The sequence below is a fragment of the Homarus americanus genome, unplaced genomic scaffold (genome assembly GCF_018991925.1).
Source record: "Homarus americanus isolate GMGI-L3 unplaced genomic scaffold, GMGI_Hamer_2.0 scaffold367, whole genome shotgun sequence".
Lineage (NCBI taxonomy): Eukaryota > Metazoa > Arthropoda > Malacostraca > Decapoda > Nephropidae > Homarus > Homarus americanus.
The window spans coordinates 3,002,377-3,026,837 of record NW_024743709.1 but is presented as its reverse complement, the minus strand read 5'-3'; the positions used below and the strand labels follow the sequence as shown (position 1 = coordinate 3,026,837).

Below are 24,461 nucleotides of genomic sequence, written 5' to 3'. Positions count from 1 at the left end.
CATAACAGCGGTAATCCTTACTTCAATCTCCTCAAAAAACTCAAACGGGATCACCTGAAGATTGGCTAACCAACTTATTTCAAATTTAGATTAACCATGCTAATATTAACCTAATCTAACGTTAACCTATCTTAACATAACCTACCCAAACCTAACCTTATCTAACCTAAGAAACTATCCTAATCTAACGTAACTAACCTAACCCCCCCTCCCTCGATAGCGTAAGGTTGTTAAATAATCAGGTGAAATAAACTGGCCCCAATTTAAGTATTGTTCTCACATTAAACATATTCCTATGAATCTACTATAGGCTGATGTTGACATAGAAAGGATGTAATAAATAAGATTAAGTATTTGTAAAGAATTCCTTATTTGTGTTACATCACATAAATAACATTAGTGTTAAAAAATATCAAGATTACAGAATGTAACATTGATCACATTAATTTTGGCTGGTGTCATTGGCGATTAATCATGTAAAGCATATTTTATGTTGAATAATGTTAGCGGCTGAAAAACTTAAGTTAATGATTACAAAAAAACAACCACTTTAATTAAAGATACACACACACACACACACACACACACATCAGTTAATGATTCACAAAAACTTAAGTTGATGCCAAAAAATTATAAATGAATCACACAATTTATTTTAATGGTTCACAGATGTCAGTTAAAGACTCAAAAACACATCGGTCAACTCTTCAAAAACTTAAAAAAGGCTCCTGATGGCTTCATGGAGTAGGCTGTGCTGTTCAACAATTCCTCTGCAAATTAAATCAGGATTCATATTAATTTGGGAAACTTACATTTATTGTGTTTCATCCCTTCCCCGACTAAAAACTTATATATCAGAGAACATGATATTGCTTCTGTTGTATAATCACTGTTTTTGGTTCAAGTAGGTGAGGAAAAATTTCGTAATGGGAAGGAAGTTTGGCTCAAATACCGGTACTTTGGCGTGGTATGTCTTACGTAATGACCCCCCCCCCCCACACACACACACAAATCTTACCTGGAAACTACACACTCTTAAAGATTTGTCGAAGAATAAAAGTGGAGGACATGCCAACACAATGCCCCTGCCTTGGCCGGTACATTTACAGTACGTAGAGCAATCACTGGCGACGGGCTCCAATTGAAAGATATTATTTAATACGCCATCTGCGCAAGCGCTGGCGTCCTCTGTAGTACAGGGTTCTGTAAGCTGTGCTTCAACATAAAACGAGGAAGCTGCCATCAGCGTCACCACCAAGAAGAACCACAACCTCCCCATCACCTGTCGGTACAAAAGGCCCGTAAGCAGAATTAAATTAGGTCACATTTGACGAAGGTAGCAGGAAGGGAGGCAGCAGGCACCCAACATCTCTTGCACCACCCAACAGGCCTTTCCTTCTTACTGGGGATGGTAATAAATGTTTGCAGAGAGTGAAGGTTATAAGCAGGTAAAGGAGAGGAAAGGGGAAGAAAAACAAAGGGTAGGGCAGGAAAACCGGAAACAAGGAGGGACAGAAGAGATGGAGAGTAACAAATGTATCTAAAGATAGGTTCAAGAAAAGAGACAGAGTGAGAGAGATAAAGGGTGAAATAGTTTTATATAACAGAGAAAGAGGAAGGGGTTAAGTGTAGAGAGATGAAGAATTTTAGATAATTAGCTTAAATACCAGTGCAACACAATAACACTTATTTTATGTTGGATATACCAATCTCTCTCACACTTACCTTGTTGTGGTGTAGGAGCATAGTAGGATAAGTGACGTAAACAACAAAGTTCCTCTGGCTAACTGTTACCCTGGGAACCACTTTTAAAATATTATAAGTTTATCCTCTCAGTCACCAGGGTCGAAAAGCTTACTCAGAAACATCAGTGGATAAACAGACGATTTAGGTCCTGATTCTTGATAATCCTATGATAATATTTCCTCTAAATGCAGACAGCACGGATATCTGGGGGTACGATAGTTAAATGAAAATTGGACCACCTATTTGGGCTGCCATCTTAGTGTTGTAGTGTACGTACATAAACCTGCCAGTTACTTGCTCTTATATCCATATTCGGGTGAAAACTACCGAACGTAATACCTCTTTAAGTATCCGGGATCCTGATTGACTGGTTTCTGGAGTTTGGTTTGTAGGTCAGGGTGACGTGGCGCGGGGTTGATGCGAGTCCCGTTAAAGGCAGCGGAAAAAAAAAACCGGTTCTTACAGGTGAACTTGGCCTGGGTGTGGGAGGCGAGGAGCCAAGCTGAGCGCGACTCGTTGCCATTGTTGACACGCGCTTAGCACACTGTTGCCCCAATATCTTAGGTACCAAATGAGAGTACGGGAAAAATCTATGTAGTACTGTTAGGTGGTTTACATAAGATGACCCACCATCAGTGTTGTTCTTGTCTATTTATCAGTGTTTGTGTCTATTTACTGTTACCTAATTTTCTTTGTTTTATAATATGGGGTAAAAGGAAGCTTCAGAATAGAGAGATAACGGCGAGGGAAAATGGTGTTAAAAAGTTAAAAAAAAATGGCAAGAAAACGTCAACTAAAATAAGTAGCGCACGTGCACACACTCAATAAGTATATAAATTTTCATTGGAGGGCACCGAGCGATGACGGGAGCTCTTCTATTTGTTGGTTACACACACAATAGGGACAAGGACCCATTAGAACTAGGGCCTTACTTGAATAGGGTCCATTTGATCTTTCACCGTCACTAGTGGTTGTAGTACAGATGTATGGTAATGCAAAACAGTCATAGAAAAATAAAACAAATAATTCACTTCGGTTTCTTGACCAAGCTTTTTATCTCCTCTACTTTTTATTCGGGAAGTAGATAAACAAATACGTAGATTAATAGACCTAATTTGCATGCTATAATTTAACAATATACAGTAATTATTAATATTTATCATTATCACATGTGAGCTACTAGCTGAGGTGTTGTATTACGAACATTATATATACACTTCATACTTACACTTACATTGGCAGCACTACAGGGCAGGTCGGTTCAAACTAACAATTAACTAGGTGTAAAACAACTATAAACGCCAATTAGTATTTATGGTTGCCGTGTTAAGGCACAATTTAAAAACCATCCCTCCCGCGAAAATCATCTATCGGCAGGTCGGTAAAAGTTGATAAAGGTTATCAAACAATTATAAGTCTGTACAGTATATACAAATGCCGGTTTTTCACCGCTGATACCGCAAGGAACTTTCACCAAAACATAAATAATAAAAATAATCTCAGTTTGATTGTGGTAGTACTATATCATCTTCCTGCTGGATATTGCCTTCCTTCCTGTTATAACCTGTATATACTGTATACCCGGAAGAAGTAACCGAGGTAATTGTGGGTCAGGTGGGCTGGCTACTCACCAACTTGTCTGGTACCTTGATGTTACAAAAATGCTGTGGCTGCGCCGCGTTGTGGTGATCCACTGCTATGAGGCTTGTACGTTGAGATGGTGTTGAGTTTGAACAGGACTCCATCCTATATAGCCCAGCGGCCACAGCCTATGACGCTCTCCACTGCCAGGCGCAGTTAGCAGATGTTACACACATTTCATCTACAATCACACACTAACGGAATGACGCTACAATTTTGACTTCCACGGAGAGTACAGTAGTGAGGGAATACAGAAGACTAAGTGTAATCACGGTACACACACACACACACACACACACACACACATGTAGTCAACAATAAGGCAGCTGGAAACTTTGAGGACATCAACCTGGACGGGAGGGCACTCCACCCCGCCACGCTGCATTCCTCGACTGTACAGTACATGCACCATTATTATTCCTCTCGTTACTCAGGGTTACGTAAACAGACGCACATGACAAGAATAATACCTGTGATAATTTAATGTTAAAACCACACCAACGGAGCTCAGGCCACAACTTTCCCGGGTTTCTCTTGCATCTTGCAGGAGGGAACTAACAATTTCATGGATGTTAAGGGGGGTTCGATGCCCTAAATTTATAATATATGCAGTTTCTTTGTAGGGAGGAACTCCATAGCAGAATCTTTCATATTTGTATAAAACATTTTTCTTATGTTTGATTATTTATATTATATTATATAACAGCAATAAACATTCCATGTGAAATCAGATTGCTTCTTACATATATTTATTTATATAGAAACATATTTATCATAGAAAGTCTTAACACTGCAGTAAAAGAAGGTAAATTTCTCGCTAAACACGAACAATGAAAGAAAGTTTAAAGGAGTTTGAAGGCGTTATGTGGTGTATGTTGAGTTAGTTAAGGGGATTCTGTGGAGATTTAAATTGGTCATATAAAGTCTGAAGGAGCTTTGAGGAGCTTTGAACAGTTTCTATGGTATTTGTGGGGTCCTATGGCGTTTGAAGGCGCGTCAACGTCCGCCTTAAGGACGGGGTCGGTCGCCACAGTCCACCTGAAACACGTCAACATTAGATTCACATTAATTTGGTGACATTCAGGACTTTGTAAGGTGAAGAGACTTTAAGGCTCATACAAGGACTACCACCTCGTAATTCAAGATGTGAAACTCTTTTGTACACAGGTGTTTAACTTAAGATAAATCTCAAAAAAGTTATTAACATTATACTCAAACTCACTTACGTTCGCTAAACACCAATTAAGGAAAAAATTAACAAAGAAAATCTTGTGTTAGTTTTGTCCCCTAACTGGTGCTATGTGAGCGTTTCTCTTGATCGCGTATATTTCGTTTAATTTTGTAATTTTTCTCTACACAAAAAAAGTTACATTAAAAAGCTGAAGATTTTCACATGTACGTATTTTAAATGACTTGTTGTTATATATTATAGCCAAGAACTGAGTTACAAGAAGAAGAAATAATATTTTGAAATATTTAGAGATGTTGAGTAATATTGTAAATCCCGTACTGAACCTTTCTTTGTTTTTAGCACCCAGTCCGTCACCCCCCTCTCTCTCTCTCTCTCATTAACCCCCATCTCTCTCTATCTTTAACCCCCTTCTCTGTCTCATTCATTCAGTTTCCTCACCATATTTGGCCAGTTGCAGCTCTTGATTGTGTCATCCCACACCTGACCAGGGTAACACATCATCCTCCAGGCTACACCACCCTGGTCATACCCGCAGAAATTAGAGCAGTCTTAAGTATCAGCGAAGTACATCTGGGACCCGTCTGGCGGGTTAGAACAGAGGGCGAAGACTTCAGGAGAACAAGGGATCAAGGACTGGACATAAGGCGAGTAGACTATCAGCAGCATCACCGTCAGCAGCACCCAAAAGGCCCTCATCTGTTGTGTGTTAATAATAATAATAATAACTGGTGTTTTGTGTCTCAGAAGTGGCAGTTCTTCTAAAAAAAATCACTGGCGCTCAAAACACTACAAAGTCAAAGGCTTGAGATTTACAAGAAACACTTTGCTACAATAAAAGTAAAACAAAAAAAGTGACAGTTCGACTTCTCTCATTCATTCATGTTCCCTTAACATTTAATACTTTATAACCCGGTAACTCATCCAAAAAACACACGAACAACACCTAGAAAAAAGAAGAAATAAGACTCAGAGTCGTTAGACCATCTGAGTAATACAGTGCAAGAATGGAGAAACACCCCAAGAATGATCCAGAAAAAGAATGAAGACAGCAGCTCTGGCCGAAATAACCGAAAGGCGAAGTGACCAGAAATCACCAAACAAGCCAACCCGGTAATTCTCCATCACCGTGTTGCATATTACAATCAGATCTTTCATCTCTACGGAGCCTATTAGTGGAGATAGTCTACTAACGCCATGTGTAAGGGTTCCCCTCGGAGCTGAGTAAAATCGCCTGGCGTTAGCCAAATAAAATATAGCCAGGCCACAATAGGAAAATAATTAAGACATTAAAGCATTCTATGCCTGATTTTGGACTACAGTACACCCAGCACATGCTGCTGTGGGTTACCTAATAAAACATTAACAAACATACTTTTAACTTGTCAATTCAATTTCAATTTCAATTGTTTATTCCTTGATAGAGGAAGCGGGATCCTAGTGCTGTCACTAGGTACCCCTGTACAATGACACCAGAAGCATCTGGCAAGTGTGACAAGTATATACAGTATAAATATTATAAAGGGGCTTACTAAAGCCTAAGGAAGGAAGGATATTCCTTTAACACATAATCAATGTTATTTACATAATATCTGGCCAGTATGGGGAGGATCATCGTGTCTCCGTCAGGGGGTCGTGGAGTGGTGGTCCAGCAGGCGTCACGGAAGCGTTGTGTGTGGGGACATCTTAGGAGGGCGTTTAACTTGTCTCAAAACATTCAGGTTCCATAAAGTTCATTTATCTAATCCTGTAAATGACTGGTGTTCTTTTACCGTTTCTGATAAATTTGAAAGCCGATGATAGATACATATAACGTTGTTAGAAACACTTATATCAGTATTATTATGTAAGAATAATACTGTTGGTTATATTTTTATTTGAGGTGGTTGTTTGGTTATTATTGCATAGGTGAAACAATATGATTTTATGATCTATAATGTCAACGGGATTTACTTAGCCTAACCCTATTAGTCCAAGGGCTTGCCTTCAGTTCGATAAAATCGTCAGGCGTTAGCCAGAAAAAATCCCGCTACTGTGAACCGTAGAATTTCAATTAGACATGAGGGTTGTGGCCGCACGAGCAAGTTCGCTTCGGAGCCTTTTAAGCGATCTGGTTATGGAATATAAAACTGATGTGTGTGTGTGTGTGTGTGTGCAATACTACTACTACTACTACTAATAATAATAATAATAATAATTAACGGTTCATTGAAAGAGCATAACAGCCGGAAGGCTGAAAATATATAGTTGCATAATTGGGGAATGGGTCTCTTAATTGACAAATGATATACTAGTAACATATGTGATACAAATATGATATATAATAACTAGGTGTGTGTGTGTGTGTGTGTGTGTGTGTGGAAACCCTGCCAAGAATTATCTGAAAAGGACTAGGAAACAGCTGTAGACTGACACTTGATGTAATGATAATAACTACAGTATTCAGACGTTGGTTCACAGCGTCCTCTGAAGGGTTGTTGTCTTTATCAGTTTTCTAAAACGCACAATTCAGTGAGAAAGAAAATTAGACAAAGGATTAATTATTTGTGTTACTCGTTGATACTTGTTGTTGAATACATTTAACCTCCTTAGTGTACAGGAATAAATAAAAACAAGAAAAGGAGTGAAACAGATTACATACAAAGTTATGGAATGTGTAAAAAAATTTAAAGTTAGAATTTTCCTCCTGACTGATTCCTCTAGTTGTTGTGGCAAACTTCCCTATTTCCTATACCATTTGTCATGGGAAATCCTGTATTCCATAATGTACTGCAAGTGATATACAACTATTTCTATTTTACGCTCCAAGACAGAGACTTTCGTAGACTATTTCCACTAACCTTTTCACTTACGGGGACGCCACTTTTAATATTTTATCTAACTAACCCCAGACGAATTTATTCAGCACATAGCACACATAAGGAAGTAAGGTATCTAGTGATGTGAACGAGGATACGGACACATTATCAAACCCCGACCATCGTATGAGTTACATAAATTGCTGCCAGTCATTATCCGTTTCTGTTACGTTAACAACCGAGCAGCGTCACAATGTCAGGCCAGCTGATTGATGACGTCAGGGATATGGTGAGGAGAATGTCGACATAATCCAAAGTTGATTGTTCCTCCGTCTTCCCTTCCTTAACAAACAGACGTCGTTGGCGATAATTTCGATAATTTTAACCTGTGTACACAATTGCACACACAGACATTCTCACACACACGCTTTCACTAAAACACACACACACACACACACACACTATAAACTTAACAGGGGTAGAAAAAATAATGCTACTGACAACGAGAATCTTACTTTACGAGATAAATCGATAACACCACATGACTCTGTGACTCAGTGTCCCCTTTACTAAGATAACACTACAATAGACGTGTTTAACAGCTGGCAGTTGATGAGAAGATGTAGCAAGAAGGAGGATATGGTCGAGTGTTCCAGGTGTGAGTTCCCAGGCGAGCAGGAATATATACGAGTAGGTTGGCCAGAGTAACCTTGTGCGCTCTTGTGTATAGGTAGAGACTAAGCAACGTCACCTCCCCGCCACGCTCGTACACCACAACAGGGTATGTGTGTGAGTGAGTGTGTATATTAGTGTCTCTGTGTGTGTATTTTAGTATCTGTGTATATTTCAGTGTGTGTGTGTGTGTGTGTATATTTGGTAATAATCATATTGCTTTGTTTGGGTATTCTTGGTAAAATTGATTTACTGTTTGCCATTTGTACTGTTTTGTGTACATTTGTGTATACTTTCATTATCTACGTATAGTGTTTATATACCTGCAATATACACTATATGTATATCGTTTGTATATGTGCATAATATAATGTACATTGTATGGTTGCAGTGTATATGTAAAATTGTAAATTGTTCGTATACTTGCACTGTCTATGCACAAGTACATTGAATACCTACACTAAATGCCGTTATAAGGTGACAAAATCTAAACTTGCATCACTTTTACGATATATATCTATAACAATCTACACCCCAACAGATGACGATGATCTGCTGGGGAATTCTGACGGCGACGCTGCTGATGGTCTCCTTGCCTTGTATCCAGTCGAAGAACCACACCTCCCTCTACCGTTGTCCTGATGAGGTCTCCGCTCTATGTCCACCCACGCCGGGAGAGCAGCCAGAGTACTTTGCCCATCCGAACAACTGCGCCATGTTCTGCGAGTGTGGGTTAAGGGGTGTGGCCTGGGAGCTGGTGTGTCAATCTTCGCTGCTCTGGGATGACACTATCAAGAGTTGCAACTGGCCCCAAATGGTGAGGGAGCTGAGAGATAGATAGAATTAAAGAGAAATCATGTTAGGGAGGGAGAGGAAAAGAGAGAGGAAAAGAGAGAGGGTGAGTTGAGTTAGGGAGTGAAAGCAGTCAGAGAGAGAGGAATCGAGGGTGGGGAGGGAAAGGAAGATTAAAAAGAGAGAGAAAATGATGAGGGAGAGAAGGAAAATATAACAGACAACAGAGAGAGAGAGACAATATTGACATGAACTATTATTTTTTCTTTTCAGGTGGACTGTGGATCACGGCCTATTCTTTAAACGTCCGGGACTCAGTTAAGGCGCCTCAAGCACCATTCTCCCCCCTCCCCCCAGACAAACAGGTTGTTGTCGATCGTTCTTTAAAATGATTATTATGGCGGTTCATAATAATAAGTATGTTTGTGTAATCTTATCCGAGTTTAAACGAGGGAAAACATTAATTCCTAGATTACCATAGTCCTCCCTAGGAATTTGGGGAACCTAGTCCGTTTTCTCTATTGCCACCTGCCAAATCTTAAGGTTATTGAGGATATCCTAAAAAAAATAAAAATAAACAACATTCATTAATTATCATTCCTGTCTTCTTTGTCGCTTCCCACAGACTTAATTCATTATGTTACCAAATCAGGTAGTTGTACTCATCTTAATTTCTTATTGTTGATGACTAGTGTATTAACTAATCGAAAATACGCTTTTCAAGACCTTCGATGTTGAAGTGCAGTAGCCTGAAATATTTAAAAAAAAATATCCTATCTGCCATACCACCTAAATGCTGAATCATACGATCTCGAGGCCTCTGTAGCCCATGATGTCATAGTTCATCGACCAATAGAAACGAAGTGACTATACATTATCTTGTAGTTTCTGTTAAAGCTGCTGACGTGAAGAATAATATTATCCCTCAAATCCTGGAATAGTTTCGTTCTTAGTTAAATTTGTGGGTGAATAATTTTGTTGTTTACCAAGATAAAATACATACGTTGAAAGCAGAAGCCAAACAACAACAGCAATGAAAGAATAAAAACATATACTGTAAAAAAAAAAATATCTCCCGAATTCCTTTAGAAATGGACACTCAAAGTAGAGAAAAAACTCTATTGATCTCCCAAGCCTCCGAGATGTAGTTATCTTCACCACTTTCCTTGTCACACTCTTTTCACTTCACACAAAAGCAAAACGTGAAAAAATTTATAACTTTTAACTTAGCCTCCAGACCAGAAAAAAGTAAGGCAACATAGTGCTTAACCCCCCTGTCCCGGAGAGCGGCATAGCTTACTGGTAATACATTAAATTCTCGTCCATGTTCACTTTGTGTGTTGCGGCAGAGTTCAGTTTACATTAATGGCCAGAGCCTTTTTGTTAGGGAAGTTGGTAACTGGCCACATTTTTTTTTTCAATTTGTTATACTGTAAAGAATTATACAAACCTCCTCCCCATACTGGCCAGATATTTTGTAAATAATATTGATTATGTGTTAAAGGAATATCCTTCCTTCCTTAGGCTTTAGTAAGCCCCTTATAATATTTATACTGTATATACTTGTCACACTTGCCAGATGCTTCTGGTGTCATTGTACAGGGGTACCTAGTGACAGCACTAGGATCCCGCTTCCTCTATCAAGGAATAAACAATTGAAATTGAAATTGAAAGAATTATATACTGCATTATTCCACTAAAGGAATTTGGGGTTAAGCAATTTTTTTTACCATAACGACCACCACCACCACCACCACCACCACTACTACTACTACTACTACAGCTGCTGCTGCTACTACTATTACTACTACTGTTACTACTACTCACTACTACTACTACTAATGATAATAATAATCTAATACTGCTAACATTAATACTATTATTTTATAGAAGAAAAGGGAGTGAAAATGTGATATTAGCTTTCGCGTTCAAGTTAACGCCATCAGCGGCTACAGAACCGCCGCAAAAATATTCAAATCAATGTCTGCTAATAATAATTGAAACCATTCACCACGATCGCATGAACTGAAATGGATAATACTGTATCTTGATATGTCAGTTTAGATTTAATGCAATACTAGATAACACATTTTCACTGCGGTTGCATTTAATAAAGAAGGAAAAATATAAATAAACAATTCAATTGATGTCATAAATACTGAATAAAATGTCTTGATATAAAAAAACTAATATTTGAATATAATAATTATAATATAGTAATTCAATTAATATTTAAATAATAATAATTGTTTTTTCAATCGGATGTTTTGATCATTAATGAATTCACCAATACTTAACTGTTTCAATATGGTGGAGTGTTCTAGGCGTTCCTTGGGTCTTTTCTAGTGAATTGTAGCAGTAATGCGCTCTTCTGAATAAGTCGAGGTGAGTTACTATTAGCTTTGGGTCAGGCGAAAAAGTATTAGCACTGAAAAATGCTGCTGGTGCATCGACACCACAGAAACTAGTTGACTTTATGACAGCCCGCTTGGTGGAGTGTGAATACTGTATTCAGAGCTCTAGTAAAACCTCCCCAGATACCTCCACCTGATCCCTGCCTGCTCGTGGATTATCCTTTGAATCTTTGATCAAAAGCTCGTAATAGTTGAACATTCGGAAATACCTCCATCTGACCGCTACTCTGGCTAAGCCAACACTCGCTGGCCGCCACTGTCCACACTGCTCACTAATCACAGCTGCTCACGCTACAGTGGCTCTGTCAGTTCGGGATAAACGATGGATGCGCCCCTGAACCAGCAATTGGAAAATTATTGAAGATAAAGGTTTTCTTACCACAAGTAAAGTCCACAAAAGGGAAGGAATAAGCATTTCGTAATATTATTTTCCCACTTTCTCCGTCCCAACATTTGCATGGCCGCGCGCTACGACTTGCTAACTACTACTTCATAATATGATTTATCAGACAAAATGTACACTCACCTCTACCCCTACTCCTGACTCGATGGAAGTCGTAGCCTTGGCTTCATACCGAACGCTCCCCCCCCTCTCACTAACCCCCCCACCCATCATTCAGTGGTGCTATGTGGTAGCTCGAAGCTTCGCTGGATTGTACGAATAGCAGTTCATGATATAATATTTGAGAGAATATTGCACGATACAGATTTTTTAGCGACTTCACGACACTTTATTTACCATCACTATACTTAACATCATTATACAAGAAGGATCGTTCGGTTTGCAGCCCTGACTACAACTTCCCTCGAGGCAGGCGTAGGGGTAGAGGGTGCGTCGAAACTATGGTGTGTGTGTACAAACCAAAACTACCTTTAACTTAAACTAATATAATCCATTATTTGGGGCCTTTCTTGAGATTAGAAAACATTAATCTTCCAGAGAAGAATTCCCTCAAGTTACTCGTTAATAGGGCGCAACAGTCGTAAAGTATTACCCCCGTGGAAGTAGTATAATATACAAAGGTGCCTATTAGTAGAGGTACTTGCCTGATAAGTGGGTGACGCGTTTATATAAAAGTTCAGTGTCCCAGAGAGATTTATCTTTTTAAATGTTGACAGCTAGAGTAAGTACAGAGACTACATGTTTAAAGATCTTAAAGACTACACGCTTAAAGATCTTAAAGACTACACGCTTAAAGGTCTTAAAGCGCAATAATATAGAAATCAACAAGTTTAAGAATAGGTCAGGCTAGATGGTGATAAGATAGGCTAAGTAAGATTAGTTAGCATAAATGATATCAGACTAAAGATAAATTTGACTAGAACAGCTGATACTACGGTTGGGCTAGAATAGATTACGTTAGATTAAAATTGATTATATTGGCTAAATGTTATAATAGGTTAGGGATAGGCTAAGCTAGTTTAAGGTTAGCTTAGACTTACGTTGCTAGGTTAGACTGTGTTAGACTAGGCTTAGTGTGGCTAGACTATAGTAGACTAAGCTAAGTTAGTTTTTATATTGCATTAGGCTAGGCTGTTAGGTTAGCCTATATGCTGTTAGGTTAAGTTAGGTTTGATTATATTAGGTTAGGGTAAGTTAGGTTGGTTTATAGGGATAGGTAAGTTAGACTTTATTAAGTTAGGCTGAGTTATGTTGAAGTATATTAAGCTAGGTTAAGATAGTCAAGTTAGGTTCTGGGGACTTGCATCTTATAGCCTTGTGATGGACTCCAGCATCCACAGACGGCTTCGCAGGGACCACACGTCAACGCTCGTAAAAAAAGAGAGTATTTTAGCTGTTATCTTCCTCTTAACATGCAGGAAAAGGTTATTACTGAATTAAGATGAGCGAGAGAGACGGAAGAGGAGGAGAGGTGAATCGTGAAGGAAGGGGAGAACCACGGATAAAACAAGGCGATTCACGTAACTATGAGCCGTTCTGTGTCTATGTATTCTAGGTAACTTTCTTCTCCAACACAGTTCGTCTTTTGTAAATCATCATTATGAAAAACATTTTGTGCGCCAGGAAAACACGGTAAGACCCGTTCCACTCAGCCCGGGGCCAAACCACGCACTTAACAGTCATACGCCGTGACCTCCTAATACAGTATTGGGTTCTGGATGGGTGGTGGGGGATGTCGATAGAAGGGATTTTACGGTTAACAAATTTATTGACAAAGCTTGGAGTACAATTTGCCTATTCTGAGTAATTCAGTCAGGTCTTGACACTGGGGGTACTATCACTTTTCACTGCCACGCAGGACAGAGGTTCATACACAAGGAAATACATCATATTCATTTACAGTATATATAGGTCACAGTCAGAAAGGGAATTCGTTTGGAAGGGAAAGCAAGAGTGACGAGGGAGGGTTTGGGATAGAGGAGGGGGCTGGAAAAGTGAGGGAGTGAGAAGAATTGAGAGTGGAGGGAGAGTGAGAGGAAGGGGGAATCTGATGTTCGTGTCAACAGTAATTTGCATAAATAATTATTCGTAAATGACGTGTTAGGCACAACCCTCCCTACTCTCACCCCTTCATCCTCTGTTTCTCCTTCCTCTCTACTGCTTCCTGTTTTTATATCCCTCAGTTTCATACTATTTTATTTTATTCCTGCTCTCTTTCATTACTTGTTTTTGTATACCGCTCTCAATATCTGTCTCCCTTTGTACCGAAAATAACACAAGTAGCCAGGCTAGTTGTGTGCCAAATTCGAAGCAATTTGGTTCAGCCATTGTCGAGATTTCGTCCGGATAAGAAAACAAGAAAAGAATCATCTAAACACGCAAGAGAACATTAGTTCCTTAAATGGCTGCCAGGGGGCTACGTGAACCAAAACAAACCAGTGCCAGATACCGTCAGAGAAAAGTGCGCCACATAATTAATTATACTTTAATCAGGTATATATTTATCTGGTACAGTAGGACCAAGGTCAAGATTCACAGAGACTCCGCCTGTTAAATTTTGTCCCTTAACTGGTGTTAAGAGATCTGATCTAGTTAGGGAAATGTCTCACTGTAAATTTCATTTAATTAAAAAAAAAAAAAAAAAATTCTTATCTTAAGTCGACCTGGAAGATGCAAATATACGTCTTACTTTATCCGGAAAAAAAAATAAAAAAATTATATAAGTGAATTTCTGAGAATCCGAAACAAGATTTGCACTTGAAAAAAAAAGTTATAAGAGCGAATCGTGGGGCTTGTACGAGGGAACACAGGGAGTTTTGAGGATAGCTCTCTCTCTCTCTCTCTCGTTAGATTTAGAGTTTTGATCTTACTTTCTTTCTTAACGTTCTTCCTTCATTCATTCTCACTATTTATAGCCCTATCGACCTTTCTCTTCCATTTCATCCATTCTCTCTACGTGTCACCTTCCCTCTCCCAGTTATCCTCAGCTCCTCCTACCTTCCTCCTCTTATACTTCCTTCTTTCATTACCCTCTCCCTTTCCTGCTATCCTTACCCCCAACTCCCTCCATCCACCTTATCCCATCCCTCCTTCCCTCCCTCCCTCCATCTACCCTTTCCCAATATTTTCCCTTAACATTCCCTTTTCTCCCTCCCTCCTTCTCCCCTCCTCTCCTTTCCCCTCCCCCCCTCTACCCTTCCTTCCCTCACCCTATCCATGGAGAAGATTGGCCTCTAAAAAACTGTCTGTGTACCCAGACTGTCTCCAGGAGGAACCCAGGGACCAGCAACTCTTAACCCTGGCTACTATAACTGTAAATCCCAAGCCACAGGCAAATTCTACATGGGGTGCGTTTGGTGGCCGTGAGGGGCAGCGTGCGCGAGTGACCCTTCCCAAAACGCTGACACCACCACCCAACCACCACCCAACCACCATTGTTCGACACAGGTGAGGGTGGAGGGAAAGAATAGGTGTTTCGTGCGAGGTATAGGGTGATTGGTGGTTAATAAGGTCAGATACTGTGTGTGTGTGTGTCTGTGTGTGTGTGTGTGTGTGTGTGTATGTGTAGGTAATGTGGAGTGTTGTGTGTTGTTTCCGTAGTCAAGAGGACTGACTGGCTGGCTGGCTGGCTGGCTGGCTGACTGCTGGGCTGGCTGGCTGTGGCTGGCTGGCTGGCTTGCTGGCTGGCTGGCTGGCTGGCTGGCTGGCTGTGTCCGTGGGGAGTAATGAGAGAAAGATGGTAGTGTGCTTGGTGGTGGTCATGGTGGCGGCGGCGGTGGTGATAGTGGTGGTGGTGGTGGTGATGTGGTGGTGGTGGTGGTGATAGTGGTGGTGGTGATAGTGTGGTGGTGGTGATAGTGGTGGTTGTGATAGTGGTGGTGGTGGTGATAGTGGTGGTGGTGATAGTGGTGGTGTCGGTGGTGACAGTGGTGGTGATGGTGGTGGTGGGTGGGGAGGTTGGCAAGGTTTGATCGTTGTGGTGGCATTTATAGTAGTACTTGACAATACATGGCCACAGGTGCAGGCACGTGTACACTGAAACAACCGAACAAACACACATACACAATTAAACAACCAAACAATGACATAAGAAAAAACACACACACAAACACTGAACCAATCAACCATCCAAACAAACAAACACACTATGCTTTATATATTTAGACGTGGTTGTCCTTGCTTTTTTCCCTGGCTTTATTTTTCCCAGGATGGCCTCCGGTTCCTAATGATCACGGTAAGGTTTTCCCCCAATATTGGATTCTACATTAAGTTTCCTCGGCTTGTCACTATTGGTGGTGTGTGTGTGTGTGTGGGTGGGGGGTATGTGTGTCTGTGTGCGTAAGGTGAGAGAAAGCATGTGTGTGTGTGGTGGGGGGGGTATGTGTCTGTGTGTGCGTAAGGTGGAGAAAGTGTTACGTGTGTGTGGGTGGGGGTATGTGTGTCTGTGTGTGCGTAAGGTGGAGAGAAAGTGTTACGTGTGTGTGTGGGTGGGGGGGTATGTGTGTCTGTGTGTGCGTAAGGTGGAGAGAAAGTGTTACGTGTGTGTGTGTGTGTGGGGGGGGGGGTATGTGTGTCTGTGTGTGCGTAAGGTGGGAGAAAGTGTTACGTGTGTGTGTGTGTGGGTGGGGGGTATGTGTGTCTGTGTATGCGTAAGGTGGAGAGAAGTTACGTGTGTGTGTGTGTGTGGGTGGGGGGTATGTGTGTCTGTGTGTGCGTAGGTGGAGAGAAAGTGTTACGTGTGTGTGTGTGTGGGTGGGGGTATGTGTGTCTGTGTGTGCGTAAGGTGGAGAGAAAGTGTTACGTGTTGTGTTGTTGTGGGTGATACCTCCTGAAGCCGAGTGGTGGTGGGAGGTGTTGCAAGTATCAGAGTATATTTAGTGCTGTGTTACTTTGTTGATGTTAGTTTATATATTTTTGTTTTGGTCTCTGTGTTGTGTTCTTTGTGAGGTTTTGAATGTATATACACACACACACACACACACATACACACACACATACACACACACACACACACACACACACACACACACACACACACACACACACACACAACAAAGGAACATATATAATCAACTTCCATCTAACCTCCAGCAGACTACGTGACCACCCCCCAAAATAATATGGCCAGAAATAGACTCTCTGCTCGGACCCGGACGCTTAACACTACACAATACGTATTTACGACACTTTAACAAGCACACAAAATATCAACAAACCCAACCTAAATCCCTCCTTTTCTTAGAACGTTTTTAGAATCTACATCTTTAAATAAAAAAAAATATGACGGAAGAGAAAAAAAATATTAAGTGGTGGGAAATGAGAAGAATTGAGGGTGTTTACGTCCCTTTATTCTGAAAATTTACAACTTAAAATATCGACTTGGCGCGTCACGTAAATCGCGGTACGTACTTTATCGTCCGAAACACCTCCTCCTTCTCAATGCCTCGAATCTCCTCCGCATGCAGTCGTTCCAAAGACGGTCTCTCATGATCCTGTCTTCGTTCACCCAACACGTTCGTAATGCCGAGAAGAACTTGTAAATGGAAGTGAAAATCACCTGGGGTATATAAAAAAAAAGATGGAGGAGGAGGGGAAGGACAAGGAGAGGGTCGGGATGTGTAGTGATAAAGGGAGGGAGGGGAAAGGAAGGAAGGGGGCTGATGAGAAGGAATGGGGATGGAGGAGGTCGGGATGTGTAGTGTTAAAGGAAGGGGAGGGAGATAAGGAGCACGGGATAGGACACCGGGTCGTCTAAATCATGCAAGGAATACGTGTCAATTATCGTGTCTGGATGAAGCTTGATGAGGGCCTGGCTAGGTATGTCAGGGGAGGAGAACGAGGAGGAGGAGTAACAGAGGAAAGGAAGCGAGAGAAGGGAGATAAAGAGAGGATGGAGAGAGAAGGAGGGAGGGAGGCAGATGGAAGAAAGTATAAAGAATATCTAGTTGAAATTTCCTAGCCTCTGAAGAGGGGGTATGGGAGAGAAAGGGATGATAATGAATAGGGAGATGGGAGAATGGAAAATGAGGAGGAGAGGGAGAGAGAGAGAGTGATAAAAAAACCGGAAGGTAAAGGGAAGAGAAAATGAATTGAAAAGGATAAAAGGGAGAGGAAGTAGGATAATGAGAATGATAGAAATGGCGAGAAGGAATAAAAAGAAGAAGAGGGAAAATAAGGAATTGAAGGAAAAAAAGACAAAAAAGGAGAATAAAGGTGAAAATATTATAAGGAAAGAAGGAATTGAACGAAAAGAAAAGGAGAGTAGAGAAATAGTCAAGTTAATAACATACGCACAGACCAATTCAGACCACCAAGAATTGAGGAGGAAGGAGAGGAGGGAGGATGGAGGAGGAGGAGGAGGGGGAGGGGAAGGGGGGGTAGGTAGGTAAATAAACAAACTATTCCAACACAAAATTCCCTTTCTGCAACATGGACACGGAATGACTTGGACAGCGCTTTGCCTAAAACACACACGTCAATTAACAACACAAAATCATTAAACATTTCCTCTAATTCACATAATATCGTTGTGGTATTGGATGACAGTCACCCTCTCGGCTCAGTTGAATATATCGGTATACGAGAATAGTGATCGAGGTCTGAGGTTGTTATGGTGTTTTTGGTCTCTAGTAGAACTGGTGTGATATTCATAGCTCTCTCTCTCTCTCTCTCTCTCTCCCATGTTCGTGTTTTATTACCTTCTGTGTTTATCTTTTGTTTATTGTGTTACCTGAACATTAGACACCTATAGTTTATTTTACCTGAAGATTAAACCACCTTAACGCTAAACTATTTTAACCTAACCTAAGAACAAGACTGAAGTAAGAAGAAATTAAGACTGAAGAAGAAGAAGAAGTTTGAAGTAAGAGGAGAAGAAGTAGAGGAACAAAGGGTTGAATTTGCGTAGAGAATTGGCCGTGGAAAGAGGCCATTGTTGTGTAGGCGTGACAAAGGAAGATCATAAGGAGAGGAAGAAAGGGTTCAGGCACGGATGAAAGTGGTGTTCGATCCCGCCACTTGAGTTTGGATGCCACTTTTGTGATGCTCTTACACACACACACACACACATACATACTACTACTACTACTATTACTACTACTATTACTATTACTACTACTATTACTACTACTACTACTACTACTACTACTACTACTACTACTACTATTACTCACATACATAACTACATATGTCTACACGGATGCAACTACACACACGGGAACAAAAGCAGTCACTCACATATAGAGATACAAGCCTAAATACACACCTATATACATACATACATATAGAGCTCAATTTTCACATACACTCACATACGCACACACACACACACACACACACACATAAACTTCCTATTCATGAAGTGAGAGATGTGAGCTTGGTGGAGAGGAGGGAGGAGGAGGGATGGAGAAGAAAGAGGGAGAGGAGGAGAACGAGAGAGCGAGGAAGGAGAGGAGGTGGAATTTGTCCTTCCACTTAATGTGTGAAGAATTAATCATTTAAATTATTGTTGTCACAAACACCAGCTTCCCTCCCTCACTCTCACCTCACCTCCCTCACTCTCACCTCACCTCCCCTCCTCTCCACCTCACCTCCCTCACTCTTACCTCACCTCCCTCACTCTTACCTCCTCCCTCACTCTCCTCTCACCTCCCCTCCCTCCCCACTCTCACCTCCCTCCCTCTTCCACCTCCCCTCACTCTTACCTCACCTCCCTCACTCTTACCTCACCTCCCTCACTCTTACTTTCTCATCATTCCCACCTTCCCTACCTCACGGTGTTCCCATAAACAAATACAAAGATCTGTCTTACCGTTAGAGTCATAAGTTAACTCAGGGGCTGGACGTAACACCACGTTTGACACTTGACGTCTGACCGCCTCTGCTTATGCTGGATGACTTTATGCCCAGTCATCAGTTGAAAGCCCAAATTATATATATCACACCTGAGCCACATGTCACATAATCAACATCCATCTTAATCCCTGTATCTACCAGTATATATTGCTAATTCCTTTCTAGATTAAACTAACAAGAACGTGATAAGATACATATACACAAGGTGATAATGATAATACACATTAATAAATGATAAATAGTGGTAGTAAACATGCAACACTGTAATCCAAATAGAACAATCGCTTAGACCTACTCGTTTCCATATATAGACATAGTGTACTCGTATAGCCTACCCCAGAAACACAGGGCTTCTACTCAGGTGTGTGTGTGTGTACGTAGTCAGGTGTTCTATTACCACATACACCTACGAGCGCACACACTCACCTTTCCCTCTCCTTCCCTCACTTCCTCTATTACCCTTCTCCCCCATTCCCACGCTCCTCCCCCTTCCCCTCCCCTCTCCTTCCCTCACTTCCTCTATTATCCTTCTCCCCCATTCCCACGCTCCTCCCCCTTCCCTCCTCTTTATTACTCCTTCTGTTCATTTCCGTCACTCCCTTTTCCTCCACCATGTAATATTAAATTCTGAGGGAGAGAAGGAGTGGAAGAGAGGACAGAGGAAAAGAGGTAAGAAAGAAGGAGAGAGGGAGGGAATAGGAGAGAGAGATGGGATGGAAGGAGAATGAGTGGGGGGAGGTAAGAGAAAGAGAGAGGGAGGAAGAGAATGCGAGAGATGGGGAGAAAAAGAATGCGAGAGGGGAGAAGGGTAGGAGGAGGAGGAGAATGAGAGGGGAGAGGGAAATTGCTCTGGCCTTACAAAGCAACTCTCAAGTGTTATATTTTAGGGTAGAGGAACAGCACGGTCTTGTCCCGAACGTAATGCTCGTCACTCAAGGCAACAGTCTCACAAAACACCTCTGTGAGTTTCGCCTGTAAATTCATCTCAATATTCAGATGAGAATGCGACATGGGTTAGGTTAATTTAATTCGCTTCGAGACAATGGGGATGTGTTCATGTCCCGTGAGAGAGAGAGAGAGAAGCAGAAATGAGAAAAATATTGAGAAAAATGAAAAAAAAGAGGGAAATATAATTAAACAGAAAAAAATAAGAAAAAAGGAGAAAAGAGATTAGCAATATCATTCAAAGTTCAACTCACTCCTCTGTCAGTGTAGCCAGATTATCCACCGTCTACTGTGTCTATATGTTGCCTCACTAGCGTCAGTTTCCCCTGAGGTTCTCGTCCACGCGGTTGTGGTATCGACAGCCAAGGGAGGAGGAGGGAGGAGGGAAAGAACCTCGTATTAATAATAATAATAATATTTACCTATGTTGAATCTCCAATGACAATGATATTTTCTCAGCTGGTTTAAGTTTTTGAAAGATTAATGTGTTATTTATGTGTCTTGAGTGAGTGTTTGTTTGTCTATGTAAGTATTTTTCTAAAGTAAACAATGGAAGTAAATACGATTAGCCTAGTCCAGTTTGTGTCGATTCTCATTATCCGTAGCAACACATACTAGTAACATCTGTCAATTGTGTATTTATATTTCTAATTCAGGTTTTCTTTCGTGTGTCATTCGTAGTTTTATTAATGTCCGCACCTGTACACAAGAACAAGAACGCACACCAATACCAACAAGAACAATAAAATTTCCTCTTGGCTATTTCGCTGTTTTTTCCTGCCAAATCCTCCCAGGTTGTCAGGCAGAGAGGCATTAACGACAAGGAACCAGTGAAAAAGTCAAAGGGCTTGTCTTACCGTGTTTCATTACTACTTTCTGTACACTAGACATACTGTACATACCTCACTTGAAGCTATTTTAATATTAGTTACGTCAGTTAGCTTTTGTTATGCGGCGTCACCCAGCTGGTTCAATAGGTATTTACCTTGTTTGCTCGTTAAGTACTCGTAGAGCTATATTCTCTATTTTTGTGTTGCAGTATGTAATCAATATTTAATGTATTGTATGTTAATGTATAATGTGTCTACACATATAAAATAAATAGCTTTAATAGTGTGTGGTAGAGATAAAATAGTATATAATTGGTGACTTGGTATCAGAATGTTGTGGCGGAAGTGAGAGTGAAAACGCGGGTCGGTCAGTAAACGGCGACGAGCCTGGCTGATGTGAGGTAGTGTGGTGCACGTGTGGTATAGTGGGTCTGGACCACCGATCTCGAAAAAAGACTGGATCGAGCTTCTATTGTTTAGAAAGCGCAGCCAGGTTGAAATCTTGGCGGCCATATTGGATGGACCCAAAACGTAAACAAAGCTGCGGAGATCACTGTAGTCCTTGTGTTGGAGAATATCTGAATAACTAATGACAGCTTATATATTTACTGCCAAGAACGGCACTGTGCGGTGGAACTAAACAAGAATCAGTCCTGGATGTAGTTTAGTTGTATTTATTTGCTTGTTTTACACAAATGAGAAGCACATTTCCTGTGTACAGACCCTTATCCACGACCACGCTTTACGCGGATTTGGCTGAATCAGTGAGGCTATCATGCCAAATTTTGCTCGCAAATCCAGGATAATATTTTTCTTGTCGGCGATGCAGTCATATAACTGCTCGAGGAGACACAAAAGGTGATTTGAGACTAGGATAGGCCTAGAGAACGGGATAATCGACGTTGGCGAGTTAAACGATGTGACTTCTGCTGTGAGTATTTTAAGTTCTTCAATTGACATATTTTCTCATTACTCTTGTTTAGCTTCTGTTTTAACTCTCTTGGTGAATCAACAAAGCAGTAACTATGTTTACTATGTTGTATCTTTGCTGGCTTAGCTTCCATGTCTTTGTCCTCTTCAATTTGGTGCTCACTTGATGAAACTTCCAGATGGTGCCTCTTTTTTGGGGTTCTTTCGTTTACTTGTAGCCTGAAAAAAATTGTAAACTAGAAATAAGTATTCTGCACAAATATTCTTCCACAAAAATAGTAACTTTTCCCCAATGTTTGTTCACAATAACAGTGCCCAGGATATCTTTCGACAGCCAAAAGTTTATGGAACAATATTTATCCCTGCTTGGGGATTAGAAAAACATGCGCCAAGATTTAGGAATATCAGGCATACAATTACATATTCATCATGTTTATTCGTCATACTTAGTATCCATAAAATAGAAATATACCTTTTGAAGATGTTTTGGAAACTTTTTAAATCTTGTTGGCACTGTATTAGCCTTTAATCTGACAATTTGCCCTGTCCTGTCAATATTTTCCTCTTCAAAATGATCCGAGCATATTTTGGAGTGTGATGTAGGTGACCAGTCCTCACGATGCATTTGAACAAGCCATTGCTTTCTCTTCTCAGGATTAGATGGAAATCTGTTGATGAGAAATTATGCTTGTCAGAAATTTATTCATTTAATTGATAATACAAAGCATTCGATAAGCTTTGTTAGCTTGAAACGAAATTAGCTATTACCTGATTATATCGATGCAAAAGTATGGAAGAAACGAAAGGCTAAATATCAACTTAGACTTAATTATGTTGAAGATAAATATTTTATCCTCATATAAATTCGTTATCGACGTTAAAGTGGCGTGAAGCTAACATCGAGTGCTGCCTCTTCATTAGGCATCAAGGGATCGGCCTGAGGCTAGTAGCAGCAATAAAAGTATAACTTACCCATGAAAAGTCCTTGGAAATTTACGTTTCGTCGTCGTTTCTTCGTCTTCAGTTCCCTTCACTATCACCTCGAACGTTTTCTCTTTCATTTCCTAATTTTCTTCACTTGCTGCACCCGAAAGCACAGCTCTGAGTTCCCAGCTTCGCCATATTTGTGTTACATTCAGCTGTAAGCTTTGGGTCCATCCAATATTGCGCTGCCCAAATTTTGTTGGCTGCAACTTTGCGCACTCGAGAACAATGGCTTGCTCGATCCAGTCTTTTTTGAGATCAGTGGACTGGACTCAGGATATACAGCATAGAGATAAGTGGTGTATAATTTTTGTACCCTCAAGTGTTTGGTAAGGCTGAGATTCGTGTTGGGGTTAATCTATGCTGTGGTTTCGTTTATTTCATTTGTTCATTTACTTGTCCTTGTAAATACGTCGTCTGATACCTATATTTTGAGTTAATTTGAGGCTTATGAATCAGATCCTAGTGGAGATAAATAATTTAATCGTTATAGTAATTTCTCTGTATTTCATGACACTACAAAGAACCATTGTTTACCCTTATTTAAATTTAAATACTAATAACAAACAACATCATCATCATCATCATTATTAAACGTCAAGTTGCCAATTGGATAACTATCGAGTAAGTGACGCTATTATTGTAAATTAACGTAGTCACCCATGGAGTCTCATAAGTTTTCTTTTAACCCCTCTCAAAATATTCACCACCTTGCCAACACCTCAATATTGGCGTGATGGGCACCGAAAGTTTATCATGTGGACCTTGTCACTTGTTGAGCAAATTTCCCAAGTTTGGTGTAATTTCGCTCTCCCATTCTCAAGTAAGTTTGGGGCCTCACACAAGTTCTTTATAGAGCTCGGTCGGTATCTGTTAGCATATGTTTATTTACTTTAGACATTTTAAGGCTTAGATACGGTCATGATACATTTTGTTTATACCTATTCGACCAATCAGAGCCGTCGTTCAATAATCTATACCTTTTGTCCAATACAATGACAACAGGGAACCAGATTAACTTGTTTTCCGAATCACCATCTGGATTTAATCAGTCATTCCTTCGACTTCATCACCAGGTAAATATTGATGATCAGTCCATCATCATCAGCAGCATCCGTCACTGGAAAGGGGATTCAAGAAGGTTTAGAAGCTTATTAGAAGAGCAAATGTTATTCTGTAACTTAATCCGGGTATTTATTACATTTAATCTGGTCTAAATTTTAATACAGTACTAAAAATATAAAATCCTAGGGAAATACATAA

General features: G+C 40.5%; 2 protein-coding genes and 1 long non-coding RNA gene across 3 annotated transcripts; 1 reads left to right on the top strand and 2 right to left on the bottom strand.

Annotated features, from left to right (window-relative positions):
* Positions 1-351: 351 nt before the first annotated feature.
* On the bottom strand, positions 352-3,506 carry LOC121877266. The gene is made up of 3 exons (XM_042382927.1): positions 3,378-3,506; positions 1,019-1,282; positions 352-770 (listed from the first exon to the last, which is right to left on the bottom strand). The coding sequence occupies exons 1-3, from the start codon at positions 3,489-3,491 to the stop codon at positions 759-761; spliced, it is 390 nt and encodes a 129-aa protein (XP_042238861.1). The 5' UTR covers positions 3,492-3,506; the 3' UTR covers positions 352-758.
* Positions 3,507-8,052: 4,546 nt separating this feature from the next.
* On the top strand, positions 8,053-9,425 carry LOC121877267. Its single transcript, XR_006090960.1, has 3 exons — positions 8,053-8,155; positions 8,588-8,863; positions 9,112-9,425. It is a non-coding gene; the product is annotated as an uncharacterized LOC121877267 (long non-coding RNA).
* A 12,728-nt stretch (positions 9,426-22,153) lies between these two features.
* On the bottom strand, positions 22,154-23,275 carry LOC121877443 (THAP domain-containing protein 2-like). The gene is made up of 3 exons (XM_042383208.1): positions 23,187-23,275; positions 22,661-22,882; positions 22,154-22,433 (listed from the first exon to the last, which is right to left on the bottom strand). Exons 1-3 carry the CDS (start codon positions 23,273-23,275, stop codon positions 22,154-22,156), a joined length of 591 nt encoding a protein of 196 aa, XP_042239142.1.
* Positions 23,276-24,461: the final 1,186 nt, after the last annotated feature.